At 35.5% G+C, this 10,631-nt stretch overlaps 2 protein-coding genes across 2 annotated transcripts; one reads left to right on the top strand and one right to left on the bottom strand.

Moving 5' to 3' along the window:
* Positions 1-182: 182 nt before the first annotated feature.
* On the bottom strand, positions 183-2,415 carry LOC101203411 (macrophage migration inhibitory factor homolog). The gene is made up of 3 exons (XM_004146288.3): positions 2,145-2,415; positions 1,647-1,847; positions 183-537 (listed from the first exon to the last, which is right to left on the bottom strand). Exons 1-3 carry the CDS (start codon positions 2,253-2,255, stop codon positions 502-504), a joined length of 348 nt encoding a protein of 115 aa, XP_004146336.1. The 5' UTR covers positions 2,256-2,415; the 3' UTR covers positions 183-501.
* Positions 2,416-3,312: 897 nt separating this feature from the next.
* Positions 3,313-10,335, top strand: LOC101203167 (tRNA-specific adenosine deaminase TAD2). Its single transcript, XM_004146287.3, has 7 exons — positions 3,313-3,580; positions 3,944-3,981; positions 4,221-4,287; positions 8,088-8,247; positions 8,401-8,497; positions 9,164-9,264; positions 9,456-10,335. The coding sequence occupies exons 1-7, from the start codon at positions 3,515-3,517 to the stop codon at positions 9,500-9,502; spliced, it is 576 nt and encodes a 191-aa protein (XP_004146335.1). The 5' UTR covers positions 3,313-3,514; the 3' UTR covers positions 9,503-10,335.
* Positions 10,336-10,631: the final 296 nt, after the last annotated feature.

The following is a 10,631-nucleotide window of genomic DNA, read 5'->3' as shown; positions in this document are numbered from 1 at the left end:
TGATTAAAACTGTCTTGTAATTTTTCAATTTGATCGTTTAGAAAATCAAAGTCAACTTCAATGTTTAACATTTATAGAGTATACAAATAAACAATAAATTCATTTTAGGTGATTAAAGATGATCTTTTTGAGTGATTTTAAACTTAACAAAACTGATTAACTACTCAAAAACTCTTGAAACATACACCACGATCAAAAGTGATTTGGAATATGATAGAAGTGGTTGCTGCATAACCGAGGACAACATGGACCAATTCTTCGGTACAATCAAGATCAAATAACTCAACTGAGAAGCACAACTTGTTGCTATACTTAATAGATATGAAACACTAAAACAAATAAAAATGTAATATAATAATTTTCACTTACATCCACATTCAAATAGTTTACAAATAATGGCAGAAAATGGTGTTCCATCAACTCCCTTGAATAGTTAGTCTCAGTACTCCACAATTTTCATTCTTGACCACACTTCTTTTTGTTTATCCTGCAAAATACTTATCAAAATGTTGAGCCGTTGTACCCGAAGTTTGAGCGCTGGAAATGATCAAAATGGATGCGTTAATTTAATCGACATCTTACTCTCATCGAAAACAATTCTGTTATAAAAACATCAACATATGTAAAATGTTAGGATGATTATGACATGGGGATGTGATGCAACAACTTGAAATAGTTGGACTAAGATAGTTAACACTGTTAAATCACTACTAAATTCAAAAGTTCAAGTAAATATGTTAAGATGTCTGTTTATAAATACAATTAATACTAACTTATTATTTTGTGAGTTTGTTTATAAATACAATTAATACTAACTTTTTATTGTGTGAGTTGAGTTTTGAGTACAAAACTCAACGAGTGCGGATCAATATCAAATTAAGCATAAAATAACTGATAGGAATTCAAACACTTTTTACTCTAATGTCATGCCAAACTAACTAAAACCTCTTGGATTTGACAAGGAACTGTTAATATTGTGATTACATAAATAGTTGAATTTCCCGCTCAACTAACGTAGAAACCTACCTCTAAGTCTCAAGAGGTCAGATGAATGTTAAAAATTTAATGCAAGTTTATGATTTAGAAGATTAGTTCTTCACAAAAGTCCAGCTAGTTAAATTATAAATTCATTCTATGCAATTTGAGTTTTGTGTAATTTTAAAAATTTTGTGAACCAAATACACATAAACCGGAGTTAAGAAATAATTGTACAAACAGACGGCTTCAAAAAATATATAAAATTTGAATAGCCAACCATCAATTTGACCGTATTAGGATAGATATTATGAACACCTTAAGCAAGGGGATTTTTTAGGGAGAACATGTTCAATGAGACGATGAAGTTCAAAATTTGCGACGACCATAACAAATTTAATTAAATTATTGTGGAACCCCAAAACTTAAAAGATGTTTGAACATAGTATCTCCAAAGATACTAGGTTAGACTATCACAAAACTCTAAAGATAAGTTAGACTAATTTAATTTAATTAATGGAGCTCAAAGAGTGAACTATATGCATGATTTGAGAGGAAATCGTAATGTGAAGATTCAAACACACATCTCTTCTATCCAATTTTCATATCACAAATCAACTAGCACTAATCTCAGCTAGTCAAAACACATTGAAAGGACGAGAAACACTTGCCTGAACGTCATAAAATTTGATATAGAAACGTGAACCATCAATTTGGAGCTTAGTCTGAAGAATCTCAGCAATTGTTGAGCTAAGTTTTCCATTCACGCCAGGTCCAAGGCCTCCTATGGAGATCAATTCTCCATACGCGGCTGGCTCTTCTGTCGTAGCAAATACAATTGGAGTGCCACCATTCAGCAAGATCATCACATACTGAACCATTGAAGAAGAAAAATGTAAGTTCATGCCCTTGAATTATCATAAACAAGCTTCCAATGCTACCATAAAAAAACAAAAATAAACAAACTTAATCTATCACCAAGAAAAATGAAATTCAGGGCAGTATCAATCGAACAATGGTAAATCACAACTCAATAGCTTAAAATGACTTCTACTTTCTCACAGTAATTTCGTCGAACATCATGTGGGCATGTGGAGCACCGGGTAAACGTATAGACCCAGTAGAAGTAAGAGACTGAGGGAGGATGGAGAAGGGGCAGAGAACTTAACAGATTCAGGTTTGCCGAGAATTTTAGAAACGGCTTTCGAAGCGTCCTTGAGGATGTCAGCGGCGACAACAGTATCAACTGGAACATTCGTGAATAAATTCAAAGTCGGCATTCTTCCTCTGCAGCTGCTAATGGGGGATGACCAGCTAAAGCTTGTGTTCTGTGCATATAAAATGGCAATGGCGACGGGTGGCTTTCAGAGAGACTCTGCAGATAAAATGGGTAGGAACCTAATCTCAATCGGATGTTTCATAAATCATGCAATTTATAAATTTTATTTACGCTAATAATTAAGTTTCTTTTTTAATCCTCTATTAATAATTAGCTTCTTTTTAATTCCAAACTAATTTATGAATATTATTATTAGTATTTTTCGATACCATTTTAAAAAATCAATGTTCATCTTTTTCGAGAATGTGCTTGCAATTTTAAAGAAACCATTTTTTATGAATAACAAGATTGTAATTTGCTAATCCATCACCTCTCATAAATTGCTATCCATTTTTCTCGATAAGGTATTTATATATATAGTTGTAGGAAACAATTCATTCGCTAGCCATGTCACTTTGAAATTTTGTAATTCATCTTTTTCGATAGATGCTTTTTGTCTTAAAAAAAGTTAATTATATCTTTGTATCAACGTTAAAAAGACAACCAACATCACTAATTTGATATTTTGGTTTATCGGTACCTCACATGAATGAAGAGAAGCTCATCTTTGTGGAGGGTTAGGTGACAAAGTCATTGTAACATCAAAATAAATTGTATTTTAAGATGATAGATTATACATTTTATAAAAAAAAAATTAAAGTAGATACAAACAACTAAATATCAAATAATAAGAATAAAGCAATTCTTCATTCGATATTGTTTTTTCTCTTTTCAACTTGAGATTCTCAATTAACATCCGTTGTATTTGAGTTCTATATTTTAAGGAGTTATCTAATTTCAACTTATTATTATTAAATTTCAAAAAGGAAAATAATCTACATTGCTTGGAAGACCTAGTTTAACTAGGGCTGAAAAACCCGAACCGAACCAGCTCGGTTCGAATTGAACTGGTTTACAACAAGTATTACCGAACCGAACCAAACTGAAGCGGTTCGGTTCGGTGCGGAACCAGTTACGTTAAAATTAAATTAACTAACCTTATCGTGGGTCTTCCGCCTTCCGTCTTCTGTCTTCCGTCCTTTGTCCTTCCGTCTCGTTCTCTGTATCTATGCTCCAGTCTCCACCGCCGTTTTGGGTTTACCAGTTATTCTAATTAAAATCAAACCACTCTTCCTTCTTCGCGCCTTTCTGTCCGAAAATCTCCGTAATTACCCTAATTTCTCTTCTTCTACTCACTCATCTTCGCCTTTCTAGTTTAAGATGGATTCTTCAGTGGAGGATTGCTCTTCTGATACTCTTAGATTTATGGAGCTTGCCATTCAGCAGGTGATTCGCTTCTCTAGAAGAATATGGTGGATTTTAGTTTCATAATTGTTATAACATATTCACACTCAAATTGTTTGTAGTTCGTTCATTTACTTTCCAGGAAACGTTAATTCCCATGCATCGGGATGTCAATCGTTACTATCTAATTTCATTGAGGTGCTGCTATACTCTTGTTTATGTTCTGATTTCATTGGACATTGTTGAATGATATATAATTAAATTTATTTGATCGACTAGCTTAAACTTTGGGTTAATTGGTTATCTAAGAGAGTATTAGATTGTCATTAAATTTAAATGTTTGTCTTATTGGTGTCAAATTTATTTATCTTCATAGTAACTCAATATTTTTCCATGTCATGGCAGGCCAAGCTCGCACTAAACAACCTTGAAGTGCCTGTGGGGTAAGCTATTGTCTATTTTTACCATTTTTGCCCCCAAGATCTGCCGTGTTGCATAATGAATTTATTGTTTGGTGCGTCTCAATGCCTATTTTGGCCAATAATTCTTGCTTAAACACAATGGTTAGAATTAAGGTGAAAATGATTATCGTAGTTCTAACTTAAACTCTTTGATTTTTCCATTTTTGCAACTGTTCCAATAATCTTGCTTATGAAGTTCTCTAATTATTCTTGACATTCAGCTGTGTGATTGTTGAAGATGGGATGGTCATTGCCACTGGAAGAAACCGCACTACTGAGACCCGAAATGTAATCTATCATGGTTCCTATCTTTCTTCCTCTTTTTTTTTTTTTTGATAAGAAACGTGTATATTCATATAACAAAAGAGAACAACCTAACAAAACATGTAATTCTACTATTCCTTTCTTTCAAAATTTACCACAAAAGGGACCGGGTAGCACATCTCCATAAGATGTTTCCTTTCGGGCTGTAACCTCTAATGTTGAGCCCTTCAATCAACCAACTATCAACCTTACTAGGAAGACAAAGCTCCAAATCACAGATTCTAAACAAAGTGTTCCAAGCTTTCCTAGTAAAGAGACAGTGCAAAAATAAGTGGTCCATGGTCTCCTCTTATTTCAAACAAAGGCAACACATCAAGGGGCTGAGCATAGTGTATTGAATTTTTTTTTGGAGTTTCTCATGAGTGTTTAGGCTTTTCTAAGCGAGCGACCATAAGAAAAAATTTCACACTTTTCGGAATTTTAGTCTTCCATATGTGACAAATCAAAGGAACAGCAATGGGGGAGGATCTCTTGGTTAAATTGTGAAATACTTTGTAGTAAAGCTGCCATTAACGCTAGAAGTCCATTTAAGACTATCACCACCATCTGAGGAGCTCAAGAATGAAAAATTTTCAGAATTGAAGCCACATTGTCAAGCTTGTTATCGAACATAATTTTCAAAGTTAGTTAGTCGTTGGCATCAATTTAAGGTAGCCTCTTTTTCTTGGGCTCCATCCTTTATCACATTATTGTTGTTGTTCAGCTGTTACTTAGGGGGTGAATATGCCTCCGGACATGCGTATCTTGACATTTGTTGAAGCTAGTATTTCTCAATAAACCACCCAGGATAGGGATATTTCTTTTTTATTTGAAAACAAAACTTGAGTTTAAAGGAATAGGGTCAAGACACCTCTATACTAGTGTACAAACAAAGTCACTATTTACATTTTATTGAAACTTGAGAGTGATTAAGAGTTAGTTGGAGTTTGAGATAAGGAGATCTATTTCTCCATTTCTCTTTGTCTTGTTAATACTAGGTAGGGGTCCTCTCATCCCCTTGCCTTTAGAGTGTGTTCCTGTTTTGGTTGGAACATTTTTGTTTGTTTCCTATAAAAAAAGATAGAATTTGATGTGTTGGTAAGACTATCCCTTTTTTAACTAGGCAGTTAGAAAATGAAGGACGTGTGGATGCCTGAAATAGGATAGAGGAATCAACGGGCAGTGGCTTGGCGCAAGCGAGCGAATGAGAACTACTCAGCTAATAATAAGTATCGATAAGAAAGCGAGATATCTATGCTTTTTAGCTCATCTGTAATGGTCAACTCTAAAAGATGGGAATATTTGGATCATCATGATCTAGTCAAAATACGTCAGTAATGGGATTTGACAGAACAATCCCATTAACCGATCTGTCTGTTCCAACAGATAGTGCCAAGAAACCAAGAAACTCTTGTGACCTGTTCTAAAAAGTGTAGAAATACAAAAGTCATGTTAATTTCTGACTTTTGATTTCAGAGAAAGAAGAGAATTACTCGTTTAAATGCCCAGGATGTTGACACTGATGCGAGGGACTAACAAGTTCAGTAAGTAAACACAATAAATAGGGGTAGGGGCTTTGTTTGGGGGAGCAACTCCCCTTCCCTTCCTTTGGAGAGTTAGTGTTGCTGCTGAAGGTCTTTCTTTTGCTGGTGATGTGGTTTGAAAAGAAGTTTGTTTAGGTGCGGAATTCAAATTGCCTTGGCTAATATGTTATTTGTTGTGCTGTGTTTACCTTAGCCCCCGTTAACACCCATAAGGGGTCTTCTCCATTTCTGTAGGTGAATGGTTGTTTGATACTCTTGTCCTAACCTTTCAACTTAGCACTTTTCGGACTATCAAAGTCAAGGGCAAGTTTCACATACCTAAATTGATGGATTTTCATTCCAGAGGTTCTTTTGCTTAGGAGTTGGTTACAATTGTTTTCAAGCTTAAAGGATTTTTGATCCTCGGAAGAGAATCATCTTGCTATAATTCAAACGAGTAAATCTTTTTGAGGCCTCAAAATTGGATTGCTCACCTAGGACAAGAAAGTTCTTACAAGATTGTTATGTTAAATAATGCTCAAGCAATTGTTTCATGAGATTTTTTTAGGTAAGAAATCGATTTTCCATTGAAAGAAAAATGAAAGAATACAAAACTTACAAAAAACAAGTCCCGAAAAAGTTGGAGCCCAACAATAGCTACAAAAAAAATGTCCAATCCAAAAAAGTGAGACTAAGATCATAATTACAAAAAGGCATAATGGCTAACACCCATCGAGAAACATTAAACCTCACTACCTCCTAAATCTCCTCTTCAGACTTCTTAACCTCTCTGGAAATCCCATTATTCTGTTCGAGTCAAATACCTCACAAAACAACAAAGAAACTAGCGTGCCACAACACTTGGCCCCTCTCTCCAAAGGAAGGATTTAGAAGCAACTCCTCCAACAAAAACTACCCTTTTTGGTTGCATGCCTCACTAACACTAAACAAGCCCACCGAACGATCCTTAATGTAGTTCATAAACTTGATATCTCATAACAAATGGCTTAGATTTTTCTGATGCCTCCGTTAGAAAATGCATTATCGTGGGGAGCACAAATGAAAAGTGTATTTGAACAAAATCCAAAGTATTAACTTTTCAAGTCATGCAAAAACCTTACCTTCTCTGAAATTTTCCTCTTTATGAAAAGAGGAAATCTTTGGAATTCTAACCTTCCATATAAAGGAGAAAACATGTACCTCAAAAGCAACCATCAAAGCAAAAGGTAAAAGATAAAGTATAAAAATGTGGATGGCAAGAGAACCCCCTAGAAGGATATGGGTTTAAATCTTAATACCCCTTCTTCTCAAAAAAAAATCCTGCCGCATTAATTGCCTTTCTATCTGATAGAAGACAACACGAACCCAAAGAAGCCAAAGAAGAAGGGTATGGGGAAGGCAACATTGTGACCACATAATGCAATCTCTTATTTGAGAGAAAGTAAGGACGGGGAAATTAAACACACAAATACTTATCTCACACCCATAAACATTTTAGCCTTCTCCAACTAAGCCATTAACAAACTAAGACAAGATGGGGAAAGTAAAACAGATAGCTTTAGAGGGTTTTACTAAGGCCTCTCAACTCCTCACTCGAAGCCCACTCAAAAAGAGGAGGGATATACCTACTCAAAATCACTCTATACCACATGTCTGTCTCCTTGAAGAACTACGGCAACCGTTTAGCCTAAAGTGCCTAATTTCATAATCTCAATTTTCAATACCACCCAATCCTCCAAGTTCAACTGAGTTCAACACCACCTCCCACTTAACCAAATAGAATTCTTCCCCTTCCCTCGTGAAGTTTGTCATCAAGAAATTTACTTACCGAGTTCTGGAAGCAAAACAAGGAAAAGCAAAAACTAGGTACCCGCTTATAACTGTTTGAACAGAAGTTAGTTTCCTTCCTCTAGAGAAATAGATCTTTTTCCATGTAGACAACCGTTTTCTCAAATCAATTAACTGTCGGGAGCCCTAAATAAATGGAAGAGAAATGTCTCACTTCACACGCATAGTTATTGTGTGATATCAGGCAAGGTAGACATAAGCTAGCTAAGACATCACGTTATCCCATTGAAGAGAGAAAGAAGAATTGCAATGCTAACCCTTTGTGTAGTTAGATCTAAAGGAAGAGTACATGGGAATTTTCTTCACCTCAAGCCGAATTTTCCTTTAGGGTGTGGTATTCTACTGGCTTGTTTTGCATACAAGTTACAATGTTCACAAGCTTTCTTCTGAACAGTTTTTTTCATATCCTCATAGGCCACCAGACACGCAGAGATGGAAGCTATTGATATCCTGATTGAGGCATGGCAGAGGGATGGGCTTTCAACCTCAGAAGTGGCTGATAAATTCTCGAAGTGCAAACTTTATGTTACCTGTGAACCATGCATTATGTGTGCTTCTGCACTATCAATAATTGGTATGCTTTCTTTTCCCTTTTGTTTTTCTTTTCTTGTTTCTCAATCCAGAGGCAACGTTTTCCCAATGGGTCACAGCTCCAAGGTCATAGTTACCTTTCACTTAAGTTCATTGAACATTGTTCATTCATTGCTTTTTGGATCTCCTGTTATAGGTATAAAGGAAGTATATTATGGTTGTGCAAATGATAAGTTTGGTGGATGTGGATCTATATTGTCGCTTCACTTAGGTAGCGGGGAGGCACCTACAAGGTTTATTTCTTTATCTACCATTATCAGATTTTAGATTTGGGGGTGATGGACTCTTTGCAATTGAACACACTGCACAAGTTAGCTGTTCACCTTTCCAAATTAAATTGTAGTTTTATGTACAAGTCCGTGCTTAAATTATTTGGTGGAGGCTTCCCAACTTTGATTGCTCCACAACAGTGGGAGCCGAACTTTGATCTTTGTCAAATATCCACCCTTTCACCAAACCACAAAAGGGGCAACTTTTGTCCTCAACATTTGTTCAATTGGCCCAAGCACTGTAATTAGTTATAGGTTACAGTCACAGAATTCAATGTCTCAGCAATGATCATGTCATCGTCCATTTCAGGCTTGGACTACTATTATGTAGGAAGCTTTCTTTTCCGTGTCAATAAATAGGTTAAGTTTTAAGACAACATAAATTCATCCAGATTTTACATTTTGCACTATCATCCTCCCACATGAACAAAGGTTAATTCATGTTTTCTGGATTCTATAAAGTAATACAAATAATACAAACTAAATTACACGAGAGTTTAGATTTTTGGGAGGGCTGATAATTTGAGCATGTGAAGGAAGTCCTTTCATATTCTTTGTAGTCTTTTTATTTATTAATTTGTGTACTACTTTTCTTTGTTATTGCTTAATCTCTTTAATTTGTTATGATAGCGGTAATGGGCTAGGAAGGGGGTTCAAATGTACTGCAGGAATAATGGCATCAGAAGCAGTTGGTCTCTTTCGAAGTTTTTATGAACAGGGGAATCCCAATGGTATGTGAAATTATTTGATAGTCTGATCTGCTTGGTTCACTCTGTGTATTGCATATTGTATATCCCAATTAGATCCGTTTATTTTGTTGGTGTAATTTACCTATCAGATTTTTCTCTTTTGGATCAAGAGACTATGAAAATATGTATCACATCTTAGAGGTTTCATTGAAAGTGATGGTGTTCTGTTGCAGCTCCAAAACCTCACAGGCCGCTCGTTAACCATCAGGCAGGCCAATGAGAGGCTTTTGAAATGAGGTTGCGTTTGGTTATGATTCTGTTCCTGTCAAAACCGACATTAGCAGTGAGAAGAGCTTTTGAATTCGGCAAAGGCGAATGGTGGATGAATTTCAATTCCCATTTAGTACTTGTTTCAAACAAGATTAGTTTTTGAGCTTGAAGATACCAACCTCGAGGTCATGATATACAATATCTGTCCCCTTGCCATTGGAACTGCTTCCTGAACTAGTCCTATATGTTCACATATTGATTCAAACTCGGATTGCAATTAAATCATTTATATCTACTATGAATCAGTTTTCAGCTTCAAATGTTCGCAAATAGATATTACTGGAAAGTCAAATCGGTAGAGAGAGAGTAGTGATTGAAAGGCTAGAGGAAAAACTTCCACCGAATATAGTGGCTTACAACTAGAGGTGGAACTATTTTATTGTTGTCCAATGGCTTGGTTGAAGCATTCTGAATTTATTCAAACGCGGTAGTGAATTTGAAATGACTGGTTTTGTACCACCCTTTTGAACTTGAATTAGTGTCATTTATGCAAAACTATGGAGAGCCAAAACTCAAATGAAAGAGGGATAGGAAATTCAGATGGAGGAGAGCAATTGGATAACTGCAAAGCTTGTTCATTGCCTGTTGCACACACAATGCTTGAATGGGGTGGGAAATTGCGGTGTCCTCTTTGGGGACTGATTCATTTTCTTCCATCTGAGGGTTTGTTTACATTTTTCACTTTTTTGCATGTCCTTCTATTTGTTCTATTGGATGGAACGCAAAACAAGGTTGCCATTACCATCATAAGTTGATATTCAAATTGTCAGTTTTGAGATTTAACACACTGTATTCGTTATTTGATGTTTGAACAATTTGATGAAATTGCTTCGATGTTAAGACCAAATTTGATGATTAAATGGTATCATTTGGACTGTAGTGTTCAGGAAAATTCTGACAAGGTCTCTATCTTCTAAACCTATGTTTGGATAGTAGGCATGCGATGAATCAAAATCGTTGAAGTTGCGATGATATCGACAAACTGAATCACTTTCAGGTGGCTTATGTGAGCATAGTTCAATTGTTAAGATATATTTACATCTCTATCTTCTTCTTAAAGATCGCAAAATTCAAATTCT

The sequence above is a fragment of the Cucumis sativus genome, chromosome 1 (genome assembly GCF_000004075.3).
Source record: "Cucumis sativus cultivar 9930 chromosome 1, Cucumber_9930_V3, whole genome shotgun sequence".
Lineage (NCBI taxonomy): Eukaryota > Viridiplantae > Streptophyta > Magnoliopsida > Cucurbitales > Cucurbitaceae > Cucumis > Cucumis sativus.
The sequence above is the reverse complement of the archived record's forward strand: the minus strand, read 5'-3'. Positions and strand labels throughout refer to the sequence as shown.

What these genes read in the sequence shown, in the direction of transcription:
- LOC101203411 (XM_004146288.3), bottom strand. Translation starts at nt 2,255, where the DNA reads ATGCCGACTTTGAATTTATTCACGAATGTTCCAGTTGATACTGTTGTC. An exon ending in TTCTCGGCAAACCTGAATCT is followed by an intron (nt 1,848 to 2,144) that starts GTTAAGTTCTCT and finishes TCAATGGTTCAG; the next exon opens with TATGTGATGATCTTGCTGAA. An exon ending in TCAAATTTTATGACGTTCAG is followed by an intron (nt 538 to 1,646) that starts GCAAGTGTTTCT and finishes GATCATTTCCAG; the next exon opens with CGCTCAAACTTCGGGTACAA.
- LOC101203167 (XM_004146287.3), top strand. Translation starts at nt 3,515, where the DNA reads ATGGATTCTTCAGTGGAGGATTGCTCTTCTGATACTCTTAGATTTATG. An exon ending in TGGAGCTTGCCATTCAGCAG is followed by an intron (nt 3,581 to 3,943) that starts GTGATTCGCTTC and finishes ATGTCATGGCAG; the next exon opens with GCCAAGCTCGCACTAAACAA. An exon ending in AACCTTGAAGTGCCTGTGGG is followed by an intron (nt 3,982 to 4,220) that starts GTAAGCTATTGT and finishes CTTGACATTCAG; the next exon opens with CTGTGTGATTGTTGAAGATG.